The sequence below is a fragment of the Micromesistius poutassou genome (genome assembly GCF_964030765.1).
Source record: "Micromesistius poutassou genome assembly, chromosome: 11".
NCBI lineage: Eukaryota > Metazoa > Chordata > Actinopteri > Gadiformes > Gadidae > Micromesistius > Micromesistius poutassou.
Window position 1 is genome coordinate 8,685,249 of NC_140281.1, and position 18,242 is coordinate 8,703,490.

Genomic DNA, 18,242 nt, shown 5'->3' on the forward strand with positions numbered 1-18,242 from the left:
ATAGACAGTGAAATAGATTTATAGAGACATGACTCTGAAATAACTATTTTTACGGTGACAACTTGTACCCAATCATGTAATATGAGTCTTTGACTGTTTTCTGAATCAGAATTTTGGGGCCAAACTTTGCTTTACAGTCATCACTGTGTTTGAAAAAAACTAACAAAAATGTTTGTTTGGCTAAACAAATCGCTAGAGCAGAGAGGCCCTGTCAATCAACAAGAAGATGTTCCCAAACACAGCCACGCTTACATATCCTTGCATATCTTACAAGTTAATAACTTTTCAATAAAACATATCCTTTTCAATACCTGACACAGTGTGAGCATTGGCTCACACTATGAGCAGCATATACATTTTCATTTAGGCATTTAGCAGTCGGTTTTATCCAAAGCGACTTACAGAAGTAAAGAAGAAGAAGGAGAAACAATATATCGCTGTCAGTATAGTAAGGATGTTCATAGTGCATAGTTCATAGTTCATAGTGCCAAGCACCAACAATTGCTTGGTTCACCTATTCCCCGTACACAACACAGCTAGCTAGGATAAGATATATTGCCTTCACAAGAGGAGTATGTTGAAGCTGCAGTAGGTAAGAGTCAAGAATGGTAAGGACATAAAAGAGAGCAAGATTTTGAAATGAAACAACCCAAAAGCCTCCCCTCCCTCTCTGCTCCCTCCATTCCCAAGTCTCTCTGCCACTGAGAAGTGTTGCATTTCACACACCTGTGATGGACAGACAAGATGGAGTCCACAGAAGAGAATCCGGAAAAAAACACATGCAAGTTGAAAGTCCTGCCCTGCCCATGACCAAGGCTAGGACACTACATCTGTGACAGCCCACTGCTCCTAACCCCTGCTATGATGGGTTGAGTGAAGAGGAAGAGTTTCCCCATGGGATCAATAAGTATATCAAATCTATATGATCTTTATATGACTGGAATGGTCTAGAGGCGCAGTCAATCTCAAACAGATAATCCCCCAGAGTAATTCACTCACTAATGGCTGACGGGTGGGTATGCCATTTCTAGCAAATGAGAAAAGCTAAAGATCTTCTCTACAGCACCTTTGATGTCAATGTTGAATTCTACATTTGATTCAGCATTAATGGTTACCATTCTCGCCCTGTCACAGGGCACAAATCTTTTTTTCGTAGGATGGTAGGGGCAAGTACCGCCTTTTTCGCCTCTGATTGGTTAGAAGGGCTCTCCTCCGATTGGTTATGGCACAGGGCAGGCAGTCGGCTAGTCTACCACCAACAGAAGTAAACTCTTGTGTATTTTCTACCATTGACTGACTGCGGCTTCATTCATCTGTGGTAGCCTACTAAAAATTACCATCATGCCTTTACTTTGGTAATAATTTGGACATAATAGTTTCATTAAATAGTTTCTTTTAAGCAGGCAGGATGCAAGTTAGGACCAACACATCTCTCCTCACCTCAAGGAGCCTCAATGGACTCTGTGTTGACTGTTCTGTTTATTGTACTGCTGTTATAAGCCTATTTGCTGGTTTGAAAAACTTGGAGCCTAATTGTTAGAGGTTGTTGTCAATGTTACTCCACTGCAGTGTACAATAGTCGCGTTACATTTCTCGCTGCTTTCCATACCTAGTTCCCCCACACAGCTGGGCAAAATAGTGCAGTTTTATTCAATGCCTAAGTTGGCTACTGTACTCTTTAATAGGATGCACTTATCACTGTTGGATTGAGTTTGTCTACTTCTGTTGGTGGTAGACTAGCCGACAGCCTGCCCTGTGCCATAACCAATCGGAGAAGAGCCCTTCTAACCAATCAGAGGCGAAAAAGGCGGTATGTGCCCCTACCATCCTACAAAAAAAAGATTTGCTCACAGGGCACTGCCATCCTGCTTATAAATGTGGCTAATTATAACAACCTGTTTTCTCTGCTCAATTATGAGTAAAACCATCGTCCGGCTGAGTGAGCAACAGTTTGCTCGATGGTGTTTTGTACGGTGGCCGAGAAGGGTCACAACACATGCAAACACCACAACACCTGCATATACAGAAAACACCTGCAAATTCAGAAAACACTTTCATCGATTACACAACACGAGTGCTACAAATTCCAAAACACATACATATTCAGAAAACACCTGCAAATTGCACATTGCACACCTGCACATTGACTGCACTTGTGCTAACCATGACTTTAAAAAGTAAAAAGAACAGACCTAGCTTAGGTGTCTGTTCAGTCAAGAAACACTAGAAAAACCTTAACAGTTAGTTCTGGCTATATTTCAAAGGACACGCAACTTAATGCTATCAAAATCGTAAGGTCAAAATACTGTCATTAAATATCTACTGACCTTACCAGTGTAGAGCTCACTCAATGCAGGAAGAGGGAAAGACGGAACAAGTTTAAATCTAGCAGCAGTGCTGTGATTGGCTGAAACTGTCGGGGGCAGGGAAGAAGTTAACATCTAGCAGCAGTGCTGTGATTGGCTGAAACTGTTGGGGGCGGGGAGTGCCTTTCAGGTTGCGTTGCCTTGAAGGTTCCATTAGGGGCACAAAACACCATCGAGCCATATGCTCCAGACTGGGTCCCAGACTGATAGTTTTGTCACCAGACTTGGGATTTGTGTGGAAAGGACCAGCTTCGACAAGCAAAGGGAGAAATGGTTCTGTTTTATTGGGGTGGGCAATTTCAGCGCTCTACATATTTAACTCCGGGGACGATGATGAATGTCATTGGAAAAACTTTGGGGAAGATGAATTGTGTTATTGGAAAAGGTAATTTATTCTATGAGCGCAGTGATGCAGTGCCTCTCTCTCGTGGCGTTCAGGTCCCCATGCATCAAGTCTGTCTGAACAAATAGAGCAATGAGACGATAATGTTCATGTCACACTGAATTGGCCTGAAATGAGTATTTATCTTCCTTGAGCATATGGGCAGAGCATTGTTCTGCCACGGCAGTGGGACTGGTGTAGTATCAGACAGGAAGGATGGGTTTACAGAGAACCAAGGAACAAAGGCAGGCAGAGAGGAACGTAGCAGGGAAGGATGGAATAATGGATAGAAAGGAGGGATGGAATAGGGGATAGAAAGGAAGGAAGGATGGAAGAAAAGAGGGAAAGAAAGATGGAAGGATGGAAGGATAGAAGGAAGGGAGGGAAGAAAATGGGAAGAAATAAAGAGAAAGAGATTTTGTAGCATGGAACAATGGATAGAAAGGAAGGAAGGAATAAAATAGGGAAAGAAAGATGGAAGGACGAGATTGAGACGAAAGTCGGTCAAAAAAATGAGATTTGTAGCATTATCCAACCCGAACACTGGCAGCATCTCTTTCACATCTCGCCGATCAGAAATACCATTGTGTCATTGTGTAGTGCCGTGTCTTCATGGAGAAAGTTAACTGTGCGGGGTAGACGGCAGCAGAGACGTACAGCAGCCACTTAACAGCACTCAGCGCAGTTGTGTGTCCCCACTCAGAGATCCACCATGTGGGAGGCCTGTGAAAATGAGAGCTAAGTAACCAATAGAGTGACATTGTCATTGTGTGTGTGTGTGAGTGTTGAGTGTGTGCCTGTAGTGTGTGCGTGTTGAGTGTGTGTGTGTGTGTGTGTGTGTGTGTGTGTGTGTGTGTGTGTGTGTATGTGTGTGTGTGTGGACTCTTGCGCTCCATTATGGGTCCAGAATGGGATAGAAAAAAAAGACAGCGCATGGGGCCAAAAAATGAGATAGAACAGAGATAGAGAGAGCGTGGCAGAGAGAAATCGGAGGGTTTGACAAAGTGTTGAATTGAACTGATTTGTCACTGGAGACCTGGGCTGCATTAGGCCTTCGGGTGACTCAAGAGCCATAGATGGATGTAGTTGCTTGCACACACACACACACACACAGTGAATTTACATTGCCATTACATTCCCATTGGCCGATAAACTCACTATGAACTATGAAAGCACACATGGTCACACTCACGCCACAAGTCCACACATAAACACACTGCTCTCACTGGTTCATTAAAGGCCTTTTCCTCAGTGTAACCATAATCCAAGGCATGTCTCTCCATCCACAGATGGTCAGGCTCGTAGCGCATGTACACACACGGACACACACACACAGACACACACAGAGCACCAAATCACTGCACAAACTCATACACACCTGGCACATTTAATCAAACACTCAAAGAAGCCACATAAACTCCCTCACCCACACACACAGACACACAGTCTGGTACATACAGACACACACACACACACACGGACACACACACACACACACACACACACATCTATTTAATACCAACACTGCAGAAACTATTTGTATACTCTGCGACATGAAGGCATTCATACACACACACACACACACACACACACACACACACACACACACACACACACACACACACACACACACAGGCAGACATAGGCGTAGCTTGATGTCCACATGTCCTTAGTGGAACAGAACAAAGTGAGACTCACATCTTGACAGCTCTCTAACACACTGCCACGCTACGCTCCCCCGCTCTGTCTTTCTCCTGCTCTCTGTCAATATGTCTTTATGTCTCTCTCTCTTATGTCTCTCTCTCTCTCTACCTCTCTCTCTACCTCCTCTACCTCTCTGAACGTGTTCACTTCAGCTGGTGACACCTGGAGAAGTAAACCCGTCTGGACAGGGAAGAACAAAGAGACACTTGAGATGCATATCTGCATGACTACATACAAGTACACATGCACACATATACACACGCACACGCATGCACGCGCGCACGCACGCACGCACGCACGCACGCACGCACACACACACACACACACACACACACACACACACACACACACACACACACACACCCTTGCAGGTACTCATACAACCCCCCACGCAAACACACAGTTAGAAAATGCCAACTCATCCACATGAGGCATGTCCTTATGCAACACACACACATACAACATCACACACACACACACACACACACACACACACATACACACACACACACACACACACACACAGCATCACACCCACACACACATACACACACATACACACACACACACACACACACACACACATAAGTACACCCTGGAGGTAACACACTAGCTTATAGAGATCTCACCCGCACTCATACCTCATGTGAAAGCTGTGAAGAGACCTCGGAGCGAGCTCTGAGCAAGGGACACATTACCACGTTAGCCGTCTGTTGGGAGAGGGGGGTGGGGTGTGTGTGTGTGTGTGTGTGTGTGGGAGTGAGGGGGGAGGGGAGGGGGGGTACCTGTTAGCAAGGCCACTGCTCTAGAGGGCCGTCACGGTGACTCAGGGGTAGCGTTGGCGTGTGTGTGAGGGGGGGGGGGGGGGGGTTGCGGCAGTGTAATTGAATGTTCCACACGACCGTTCGCCCCCATTATCCCTCCTGCACGTTCTCCCTCCCGCCCTTTGTTTTCTGCCAAAATGGAGTCGCGTAGCTCCAGCCGTCATCTGGCGGAATGGCGTGGGACCAGTGATTCAATTGTGTGTGTGTGTGTGTGTGTGTGTGTGTGTGTCTATCTGTATGTGTGTGTGTTTTAATTTTTTTGCCTCTTTTCATCCCACTAACTACCTGCTCTCCCATCAGCCGGCCCAGGGCAGAGAGCCCAAATGAGACGAGAATGAACCCATCTCCTCAGGGAAGGGCGCCCCCCGTCCTCCACGCTTCAGATGGGTCAATCAATAGTTACTGTCAGGCCTGGGCCACGTCTCCAGGGCACGGAGGGGCACCATTCATACCCGGAGCTCAATAAAGGACAGGTTCACCGCCACGGCAGCGCAAAACTCATTTCTATGGATATTATCTCCTTTATTATTTTCTTTGGCCCCGGCGCGTACGTGTATGAGAGGTGTGTGTGTGTGTGTGTGTGTGTCTGCGCGTCGGCTGGGGATTTGTCTCAATTCTGGTTTAGAGGGGCTGCTGTATTGATGTTTATTCCACCTCCCTCTGTGAATATCTGATGCATTATTCAAAAGTGGGAAAAAGAAGAGGCATCTCTCGCTGGGGTGTCTGTGGCACACAGACGTATTTAAAGAGCCTGCTCTTCTTTCGCCATGAAAGACAATAAACCTCGTCCTAACCTAGCCTCCTATACCTAACTTATGATTGGATTTTCTGTTATATGTATGATGAAAGATAAATGACGGCTATAAGTATATATACGGAGCACGGAAGAGACTGGCAAAGGACAGAGCGTGAATGAAGAGGGTCCTCTTCAGACAAGGGCAAGCCAAGAGCTCCTTTTGAAGAGCGCTCGGGCACCACTGTAAAAGTATACGAGTGCACGGTCGGTCGATTGGTGGGGGGGGGGGGGGGGGTCCTCCTCCTCCTTCTCCTCCTCATCCTAATCACTTATACACCAATCACCTTGCTGCGGAGCGCTTGTTTCAGCAGGCGGGCCGTTGCTCGGCCATCAGAGACCGTGAATGAGGTTGAGCTTTAAACACAGTAATTATCTCCATCCATCCTCCGCTAATCCTCCCTGGGCGATGCTCACATGTGTGTGTGTGTGTGTGCGTGTCTTTGTGTGTGGGCGCACTTGTGTGTTTGTGGTGGAGGAGGGGGGTGGTGGGAAACACTTAGCGAGCCTTATTAAATATGCAATGTATTTTGGCCACCGTCATTGACTCAAACACACAACAACATCCACCAATCACTTCCTGTTTGGCGCCTCGCCTCCCCCCTCCACCTCCTCCCCCCGTCCAGCTCCCCTCCCCCCCCCCTCCTCGGCTCTCTCCACCCCCGGGGGGGGGGATTGCGCGGCTTCACATTCCCCTCCTGCCTATCTTTATTGATAATGACGGCATGCGGCCGACCCCCCTGCTGCTTGATGATGTTAAATATTAATGCACGCCGATGATTAGGGAGCCGGGCCAAGTGTGGCGGAACGCGCCGGTGGAAATGACACCCTCATTCATCACGGGCCGTGAGGCAATCTGAATCCTCCCAGTGTTTGTAACCCCGCCACCCCGCCGGGGGGGGAGGGAGGGGAGGGACAGAGACACGGGGGAGTTGAGGAGAGAGAGAGGGAGAGGGAGGGAGAGGGAGAGAACCAGAGAGAGAGAGAGAGAGAGAGCGAGGGAGCGCTGGAGAGAGAGAAACAAGGCAGAGTTATATACAGAGTGAGAGAAAGGGGGAGCGGGAGAGGGAGAGCGGGAGAGAGGCGGAGAGAGAAAGAGAGAGAGAGAGAGAGTGAGAAAAGGGGGAGTTAGAGAGAAAGAGAGAGGGTGAGAGTGAGAGACATGAGGGAGTTATAGAAAAAGAGAGGGTGAAGGAGACAAGGGGGAATTAGAAAGAGAGAGAGATAGAGACAAGGGGAGGTTAGAGAGGGAGAAAGAGAGAGGGTGAGGTAGAATCAAGGGGTTTTTAGATAGAGAAAGAGAGAGAGACACATACACAAGAGGGAGTTGGATAGACAGATAAAAGTAGTGAGCGTGAGAGGAGAGAGGAAGGTGCTGATGAGAAGAGGAGGAAGTGGAGAGTGGAGGGCGATACAGAGACAGATGGGCAGATGCTGAAAGAGGTGACACAGAGGGAAAAGTATGACGGAAAACCATCCGCTGAAAGAAAAATACTACATTTTACACACGGATAGATAAAAAAAAACTGCCAGACTGCGAGGGGGGAATTGTGGAAAGTAAGGAAAAAGAAGAAGGAGAGGAACTATAATGTCAGAGACTCCCTCTCCTGCCAGCCTGTCCCTAATGACAGGCTGATGGATGCGCCAAAGAAACTCTTATCTTTATTTTGTCAAGGTCTGACAGTCACTTGTGGCTTCTGCAGCATAAACAAACAAGTGATGAGGAGGCACACACACACACACACACACACACACACGCACACACACCCCGTTCCAGGAGGCTCCATTACTTTTTATGTATTTATTCAGCCTGGCTTATAGAAGCATGTGATGGACCCCCCCCCCCCCCGAATAACCCACCCATTATGGTAAGGAGTCTTTTAGTGTGTCATTAAGTTCACTCATACCACTGGAAGCGGCGGCCTGTGTTTCAGCTCCATGGGTAACAGTGTTAGCGCGTGGGATAGGGAAGGAAATAGGTGTGTTCTGAGAGCAGTCTAGTAGGCAGCATCCCGTTGTGGCGTTACTCAATATTCTTACATAATGTGTTCATTTCATCCCGATAGAATAGAGCTTATACAAGATGTTTCCACATCCTGTGTATTCTTCTCCTAACCGTACCTGCTTTTATCCACCTCATCCCCAACTTCCTTCTCTGTCCCTCTGTTCCTTTCTTATTCCCTCCATCACTCCCTATCGCCCCCCACCCTCACCCCACACCCCCCACCCTCACCCCACGCCCCCCCCAGCCCTACACTGGCTTGTAAATTAAACTTGATCAATGACCTTTTCTGCCTGGCTTGTTTTGCAACATCACCGTGTTCGGCAAGTGGCCTAATGGGATTGTATCCTGTGTGTGTGTGTGTGTGTGTGTGTGTGTGTGTGTGTGTGTGTGTGTGTGTGTGTGTGTGTGTGTGTATACTGTGTGTGTGTGTGTGTGTGTGTGTGTGTGTGTGTGTGTGTGTGTGTGTGTGTATACTGTGTGTGTGTGTGTGTGTCTGCCTGCAGAGTGGATTATGACAAGGCGTGGCAGTGGTAGAGAGACAGGGAGAGAGAGAGAGAGAGAGAGAGAGAGGGGCGGGGAGAGAAAATATAAACTGGTATGTGACAACCACTCAAGGGAACACAAGGCAGACATGAACGGAATCATGAGAGCGAGCGACTGGGTGGGGGGGGGGGGACTCTAAATTGAACGTATATTCGCTGCCTAGAATTTCAATGGAGCCAGCGTCTCATTTATTTATTAGGGTTGTGGAAAGAGGCCCAGACAGCGTCTGCCTTGCACTGTCTGGCGTAATTACAACCCTAACAATTCGCAATTACTCCCGTTGTACACACGCTTCAAATCTGATTAACTCGGGGACGATTACTCTCTGAATAAGGGCACCCAGCAGCCTGTATTTCAAAGGAAAGTATATATAAATATACACATAGATAGACACACATGTATGCAGGCGCACACACACGCAGGCACGCGCACTCACACTCACTTTTCTCTCTCACACACACACACACACACACACACACACACACACAAACTCTGACCCCTCCCTCCCTCTCTCTCCCTTCCCGACCACAGGAGTACCAGTCCTGCAACACGGCGCCCTGCCCCGACCTGAAGAAGACCACGCCCTGGACGCCGTGGACCCCCGTCAACATCTCGGACAACGGTGGCCACTACGAGCAGCGCTTCCGCTACACCTGCAAGGCGCGCGTGACGGAGGCCAGCCTGCTGGAGGTGGGCCGGCAGCGCATCGAGATGCGGTACTGCTCCAGCGACGGCTCCACGGGCTGCTCCACTGACGGTGAGGGGCGGGACCAGAGGGCAGAGGAGACACATGTTTGTGTGTCTTGATGTGGGGGGGGGGGGGGGTCTCTGTGGCTGTCCCTGTCCCTTTGTCTCAGCCCTGCCTGCGCCGCCACCACCAGCGTGGGGGGGGGTTGTACTACATATGCCGGAAGAAGGGCCGGTGCTGTTGCTGCTAGTGTTTGGTGGATGCTTTCCTCCACCCAGGAAATGCACCAGTTGTTTTGTTTGTTGTTGTCGTTGTTCTTTGTTTGCGGGTGTGGCTGTTTGGTTGGTTTGTTTGTTTGGTTTGTTGTTGTTGGTTTGGTTTGTTGATGGTTAGTTATAGTTTTTGGTTTGTTTATTTCATTTTCGCTTTTTATTACTAGTTTTTCCCCTATTTCTCACTTTGGGTGCCTTGGTTTGTTTATTACGTTCATTTGTTGTGTTGGTTTGTCTTTTTTGAGTTTTTAAGTTTCTTTCGTTCTCTCTTTCAACTCCTCGTTTTTCATTTTCCTTTCTGCAATTTCCTGCTTTTTGTCATTCTGGGTTTCCATCCCGTTTTCCTTCTTCTGCCTTGCATTTATTATCAGCCGTCCTCCTCCTCCTCCTCCTTCGCCTCCTCAGTCCCTGTGTTAGTCGCTCTGTGTGAGTCTGCAGCTCAGGGGAGGGAGATGTGAATCTAGGGCTCCCATCACGTCCTCCAGCCACAGAGCCCACCATCAGGCGTGTTAATGAACCTCCAATCCACAAGACAGTTACCACTCAATTCAGCTTTCATCCCTCTCTCTCTGTTTCTCTGTCTCTGTCTCTCTCTCTCTATCGCCCTCTCTGTTCTCCTTCTCTCTCTTTCTCTCATTCTCCCTCTCTCTCTCTCTCTCTCTCTCTCTCTCTCTCTCTCTCGCTCTCTCTCTCTCTCTCTCGCCCTCTCGTTCACTCTCGCCCCCTCTCTCAACACACAACACACACACACACAGTCAGACGTGTCACCCTCCGTTTGACACACGAACAAGGTGCTTTTTCTTCTTCACAGACACACTCAGACCAGAGAGACATGGACCTTAATAGATGTGTCATGCATGTGATTAACATTGGGGAAGTAACACGTTTCATTAGGAGTTGCCACCAGAAGGCCAGACTCACCATCATGGGCGGCGTTAATTAGAGCTGTTTCAACAAAGACGACTGTGATCAACAGTCTTCTTCACATGCCTGTGATGATTTGTTGTGGCAAGGGAGCGGATCAGAGTATAGTGAAGGCAGATGGTGTGAGCGAGCGATTGTCTCCTTGAGTGCGTGTGTGTGCGCGTGTGTGTGTGTGTTTTCTGATTCACATCTCATGCTGATGCATTATATAAATGCTTGTTTGTGATAATTGCTTCACGCTCAGTGAAACAGCGGTATGTTGGAACGCAAGGGGAGCGGTGCGATGCTGATCTGTAAGGTGTGTGGTTTACTCACTGTTTAATCAGGGATTTAATCACTTTCTGGCCAAAAGGTTTCCCAAGATGTTATTATCGTAACATTAAGACACAAGGGGTAATTTCGATTGTGGCGACAAATCGAAAACAGTGCCTTTGTTAAAAAAGTGCCTTCATTAAAAGGCAATATTTCCGATTCATATCTTGTCCGGTTTAGTTATATACCTTTCTGCTCTGTTTTATCTCCCACTGCATTGCCTTTTAAATAATAAATGAGAACTGTTTTCTTAGTGTGAACACGTATCACGGACGTACCCTATATGGATTTAGAGCCACTTACTTTCGAGGATTGTTTTAGCATTAGCTGTGTAGCCTAGTTAATCAGTCTGCTACCGATTTACTGATTCTAATGATCACACTGGGCTTGTATGAGCTGGGGAACATGATGACAGATGGTTTCTACAGGCAAGGCATGTAGAAAGGCCTGTGTGGGGAAGTCATGTAATGCATTGCTCGTGTGTGTGTTTGATGTATGGGTTTTGTGTGTGTGTCTGTATTTGATTTATGCATTTTCCTCATGTGTTGCTGTGTGTGTGTGTGTGTGTGTGTGTGTGTGTGTGTGTGTGTGTGTGTGTGTGTGTGTGTGTAAATGTGTGTTTAATTCATGCGCTTTCAGGTATGGCTGCATGTGTGTTTGTGTGTGTGTGTGTTTAATTCATGTGCCTTCAGGTATTGCTGTATGTGTGTGTGTGTATGTGTGTGTGTGTGTGTGTGTGTGTGTGTGTGTGTGTCAGTGTGTGTCAGTGTCTGTCGGTGTGTGTCGGTGTGTGTTGGTGTCACCCACACACACAACACCAGAGTCCCCAAATGGTATCTCTCTAAATATCCGTCTAAACTCAAATGGCAGTCACAGAAAGGCCCACCTTAATGGTGAACTTAGAGGGTCATGATGAAGCCTGGTTTAATTGAGACTAGACTAGATGGCGGGAGCTAAACCAGGAATATGGCTCCATCTCTGGTGGTTGTAAATGATATGAGCAGGGTGTCGTTGTACCACACCATACCACTGCCCATTATAGTTTTACAATCTATTATAGTTTTTGAAACCTCAACTGTGCACACATCTCCTTGTTCGGGAGCTATAAAACGTATAAAACATTTCCTTTTTCAACAAAGCTCTCCTATTGGGCGTTCAACAGTATGAGAAACTCTGTAAAACTGTGTTCATGGCTTCTTCTGCTAGAGGAGAGACTTAATGTGTGCATATGTTAAATAATGAAGTGTTGTACTTTCCATGACAGTGTGTATGTGTGTGTGAGTGTGTGTGTGTGTGTGTGTGTCTTTGATGTATGCAGGGTATCGCAACTGACGGTGTGATTCCGATTCACATGGTCCCGATTCGATTCCTAATCAATTGGGTTGGATATGAGGATATGTCTGTGTGTGTGTGTGTGTGTGTATCGTCCACCATCACCCCGCCCCACCCCCCAGACCCTGATGTAAAGATAAGGGTCTGGGGGGTACTGAGTCATCTGATAATGATGTACTGTTTGCGTTGGGTGAGTCACTATCGATTACAGCCTCCCAAACGCCCTTGCATTTCCCCACAGACACAGGCAATAAAATAGGCTGCTGTGTTTGTTAACATAGATTATCTATGTTTGTAGGGTTGTTTATGATATTTTCTGTCGTATAATTGTTTCAGGGCTCTCTTGCTGAAGAGGTTTGCCCCCTGCAGGAGATCTGAAGCCCAGGGCGTATCATTTTATCTTGTTGCATGTTATTATTGATGGGCATAACGATTGATGGGCCTAATGACCCCACCCCCCCCCCCCCAGTGGGCCCCCCCCCCGGGAACGACGGTGTAATTTGCACCCTGAGCAAGGGAAGGGTTTGAGATATACATTATATAGAGATTTTGCGATGCAAGTCGATCTTCATTGTAATTAGCCGATATTGATTCATGAAATCCTGAGGAGGTGTTTGCGTTACTATTTAGTTTGTTGTGCCTTTATGGATGGGGAGAGACAGGACCCAAGTTGGAGAAGAGAGGGAACATAATGGAGCACAGGACCACAGCTGGGAATCCGAACCGGGCTCCCTTCAAGGAGTACGCCTATATGGTTAGCCAACACCACCAAGCCATGTATTAGATATTTTATACGCCGTTTCCTGTTGACGCTTGAAGCTTGAAGCTTTAATGCTGCAAGCATGGACAGCCTTTGGTTCGTCAACTTGCATACTGTATATCGTGTTTAACTGCTGTAGTGAGTCGGTGATGTTAATTAAGAAGTACATTAATGTAACTTGCTTAGGGCTCAGTTCTTAATGTTGACATTCATCTTTTGGATTATGCACTATGTTAAAAGGTTACTTGTGCTATTTACAGCATTAGTTATCTGAGAATGCCCTTCATATCCATCCCAATCGATTAGGAATCGAATCGGGACCATGTGAATCGGAATCGCACCAGTGGGGGAGAGATACCATTTGGGGACTCTGGTGTTGTGTGTGTGGGTGACACCAACACACACCAACACACACCGACACACACACACACACACACACACACACACACACACACACACACACATACAGCAATACCTGAAGGCACATGAATTAAACACACACACACACAAACACACATGCAGCCATACCTGAAGGTGCATGAATTAAACACACATTTACACACACACATACACACACACACACACACACACACAGCAACACATGAGGAAAATGTATAAATCAAATACAGACACACACACAAAACCCATACATCAAACACACACACGAGCAATGCATTACATGACTTCTCCACACAGGCCTTTCTACATGCCTTGCCTGTAGAAACCATCTGTCATCATGTTCCCCAGCTCATACAAGCCCAGTGTGATCATTAGAATCAGAATCTGCACATGTGAGTGCGTGCGTGTGTGTGTGTGTGTGTGTGTGTGTGTATATGTGAAATATGAAACATATCACAGCCGTGGGAAATATTGCAAAAAGGTCCTAAAGTCAGTATATAAACATGTTTAATAGTTTCCTTTTGAAATTATTCTGAACATGCTGAACGTGGCCTCTATATCCACTCTCGCTGGAAATCAACTTGTGTCATTTAAAGAGAAAGAAACTTGGCAACAAACTGGTGAGAACGGTGAGAACTGAGCAGTAGCCCTCTGAGCCTCAACACGGCTTTGTTTTTCTTCTCTCTTTTTTTTAAGCTTATCTGTTATTGCTTTTAAAGAGATCTTTACACCTTTCTTTGAGAGGGTGTCTCTGATTCGACGATGCCTCTCTGACCCTTTGACCAATGAGAGGCCGCTTTCAATTGCCCTTTGCCCAGACATTTTCTCAATCTCTTCAACTGAATGGGACTGTTTTTTTTGTGATGTGCTTTCTTTTTTTCAAAGCCATAGCGCTATCAGAGACCCATCAGAGCTCCACTCGTAAAGGTTTTGGATTGCATTCGTGGAAATGACACACGCTATTGACACGAAGCGCAGAACATTCATCATCCCTGTCACGGGGATGTGGAGGAAGGTTAATCCCCACTTTCTCATTGAGGCAAACAGTTTGATGTTGGCTGTTTCATCTGGGAGCACTCTCCCTCTTTTGTCTCGCTGCCTATCATCACCTTGACGCTACACAATGCTCCTCCTGGTTATTAATAGACATCAATCAAGGATGTGTGACTTATCCAACCACTGAGAATGCTCCTCTGTAACATATCGCCTTCTCGCGTGTCACTGAGCAAGTGACACAGATGAATTAATTAGGGTTGGTAATGATTCAAAGTCATTTCTCACACATGCCGAGTGATTTATCTCCATTGTCATCCTTGTCTTTTCGATCAAATTTGATATGCCTGGAGTAAAAAAAACAAGTAAAAGTATGATTTCCTTTCTTTCGTTTTGTCTCTGAATCCCTTTAACTTGTATTTCAATGAGACACATGCTGCTGTTTGACATACGAAAAAGACATATGGAATAACAGTTCATTAACAATGAAGTTTGTTATTGTCGCTTTTGTGTTGCAATTAAATGTGTTAAATGTGCAGCTGCAAAGCTCCAAGTTCTCAATCTGAAAATGTGTTTCGTTTTCAGAAAAACAATATTTCTCTCATTAAAATGGAGGATGCAATCGCAGTATGAACAATGGATTTGAAAGACTGTATCTGACATCACATCTGAAACAATTTTTATTTTGGCTTATATTTTGGCTTATTATCAACATTTTTTGACATCTTATGGCGGCAAGTCCAAGTGAGAAAGTGTCCCATTTGTTACATGAAATGTTAATGAAATTTACAATGTCACACTGAAGCACTGTTATGTGTGGGTGTTCTTGGAACTGAAACTCGACTGATAAGTATCTTTGGCACATAATGCAAGTATACATAAAGATGAAGCCATGTTTAATTCCTGCTACCTAAATAATGTTCCTTTTCAAGACCAGAGATGGTATAATAACAGGTTTTTGATATGCAAGCTATGGCTCAGTAAGTAGTTGGATAAGCTGCTTGTGACCAAGGATGTTGATATATATTAAGTAGTATTTAACAGTAAATGAAGTTAAAACTAAATGTTATTTGGGTTAATTCTGTTTCCTTGGGTGAGTTTACACTCAGCAGTGAGCAAAATCCCACAACACAATGCTTCCTCTGGAAAAAAGATGTTCTGAAAATCACATATGCCTGCAGGCGTTAATCAATTACTCATGAGGAGATGCACTCACATCTAATTTACACTCTGAATGTGTTGTCATGGGCGCTGGAGTAGGTGTTAGAATACGCATCCTAAATATACATTATTTTCTTCCAATGTAACTGCTATGCGGCTGAGATAATTTAAAAAAAAATTGCGCTACACAGATGGCAGGATATGTCCACAGAAGGCTGTTCTATTATCATGTTTGCTCATGGGGGTGAATGATGGCTTCATCATTCATTCTTCTTCTTCTTCTTCCTCTTATTATTCAGGGAGAAACCGAGGCTGTCAGTGGCTACCTGTATGTTTTGGCTGAAGTAGTCTGGGTGCCAAGGCCACTGCCCCCCACCCCTCCCTCTCTCTCTCTCTCTCGCTCTCGCTCTCTCTCTCTCTCTCTCTCTCTCTCTCTCTCTCTCTCTCTCTCTCTCTCTCTCTCTCACTCTCTCTCTCTCTCAGCACCTCTCCTCTTTCACCCATTCTTGTTTTATTTTCAATCACCTTCGCCCGTGTTTCCATTGCTTTCTTTGTCTATTGACCTGTGTGCAGGTGTGCTCCTGTCTCACTCCTTCTCTTCCTTCCCCCCGTTTCTCTCTCTCCCTCTGAGATAAAATGTGATGGTGCACAACATTGCAGGTACCAGGTACCAATGCTTTTTATCAATGTATCTCCCTCTTGCTCTCTCTCTCTCTCTCTCTCTCTCTCTCTCTCTCTCTCTCTCTCTCTCGCTCTCTCTCTCTCTCTCTCTCTCTCTCTCTTGCTCTCTCTCGCTCTCTCTGGTTAGCTCAAAGGAAAAATGGGGTGGAATCAGGTGGAACTAATAAGTGTTCATACAGTTGACTGACTGAGGTTTAACAACAAATCCCTCTGAGATTATTGGGTTTCATAATCCCTTAACAGAAATAATTAATATAGTTTTGTGACCACTGGAATTTTGAAGCATATTTGCATAAAGCACTTAAGGTAGTCAGGAAAAAAGTGAGTGAGATAGAGTGAGATTTCAATGTACTTTCTTTACAACGTGCTTCCATAGAAACAGGACATGATTAACAAACCTGCACAATATAACCATGAAGTCTTCATGGCAGTGTGTGTGTGTGTGTGTGTGTGTGTGTGTGTGTGTGTGTGTGTGTGTGTGTGTGTGTGTGTGTGTGTGTGTGTGTGTGTGTGTGTGTGTGTGTGTGTGTGAGACAAAAATAAGTTGTAGCTCTTGGTGACAGCCGTGATTAATAGTGTTGCTGTTCTTTATATCGGAGAGTCAGCAGCATCATGGTGTTGGGTGTAGTTCCATGGTGTTTCCATGGCTACTGAAGCATAGAGGACAGGGGTCACATGGGTTCGACTCGGAGTGGCTGAGGGTGAATCCCTTTGTACCTGGGTGACCCTGGGACGGCTCCCATGAGCCTGACAGCTCCCCCAGGTGTAATCCAAGCTGAAAGCCCCTGGTTTTATATGGATGTAAGAGGAGTATGGTGCACTGCACACACAGGATAATGCATGAGCACACAATCATACGCACACACGCACGCAAGCACACAAACACACACACAAACACAAATTTAGTTTGAAGCTATCCAATGTGTACCTACTGTACAGCCGTAAAGAAGGCATGGTTATTTTTGGTATAGTTTGTTATTCCTATACGGTTTCTATGGGAGGAAAGTTCAACCAGAATTGTTGTTTTCTGAATGTATCACAGTTCTTACCTACAGTGGACCAATCAGAGAGCAGTACAACCCCAATGCAGCCCACCAATGCAGCCCACCTCACACTGTCAAACTGACACTTGGATTGTGCAAAGAAAGTTTATGCATAATACGAGAGAATGCAAGACAAAGAATGCACAAGAAATGTCAATAGACAATGCATTATACACTTGCACACAAACACATGCACACACACACACACACACACACACACATTCTGCCAGCGGCCTGAGTGCGCGATGTTGACAGCTCATATCCAAGTCGAGATGGGGAGATATTAAATATGATTCCATGTATTTTGGTGTTTTATGCAGAACTCCATGATATTAGCTCACACTCCCATCACCCTCTCTGAATAAGTCTGGCGGCTTTCACTCCTGTACTCCTCTCTTACTCTCTTACTCACCCCTGTCTGTTTGTCTCCCTCCCAGTCCCTCTGTGTCAATAGCATAGCTGTGATCAGTGTTTGTAGTTTAACCGAGTTTGACCTTCCGTCCTCCTCCTCCTCCTCCTCTTCCTCACTCTACGTACAGAACATATAGTACAGGCCGCCTACAGACTGCTCCGCTGCACATGTGTCAGCACAGCACACACACACACGCACGTACGCACGCACGCACGCATACACACATACATGCGCATGCACACACAGCATGCACAACCACACAAAAGGCATTCCTCCCACACACATTCAACAATGCTCCCTCGAAACACACACGCACACACACAAGTCACACAAGCACACATTCCCCATACAGACATGAACAACCCAGCCCCCACACACACATGCACATGCGCACGCACGCACACACACCCACACACACGTGGGTGCTCGCGCACGCATACACACACACACACACACACACACACACACACACACACACATAGCATGCTGAAGGGGGGTAGATAGATGTCCCGGTGGGTTTACAGTGGGCAGGTGGCTGTTTCACTGTATCCTGTTTAGCCGTGGCTGAGCCCCGTCTGCCTGGTGAGGCTGGGCACAGATTAATCCGCGTGCGCTCTGCTCCGCTGATCGATGGAGAAAGCCGGCTAC

General features: G+C 46.3%; 1 protein-coding gene across 1 annotated transcript in view; it reads left to right on the forward strand.

The window, feature by feature from the left end:
* sema5a (sema domain, seven thrombospondin repeats (type 1 and type 1-like), transmembrane domain (TM) and short cytoplasmic domain, (semaphorin) 5A) overlaps window positions 1-18,242 on the forward strand; it is a gene marked incomplete at both ends in the record, with an annotated part of 77,943 nt that overhangs the window by 53,969 nt on the left and 5,732 nt on the right. Inside the window, one exon of the mRNA XM_084474888.1 lies at window positions 9,149-9,374. Coding sequence (XP_084331014.1) covers window positions 9,149-9,374 — 226 coding nt within the window. The remainder of the gene's footprint in view (window positions 1-9,148; window positions 9,375-18,242) is intronic.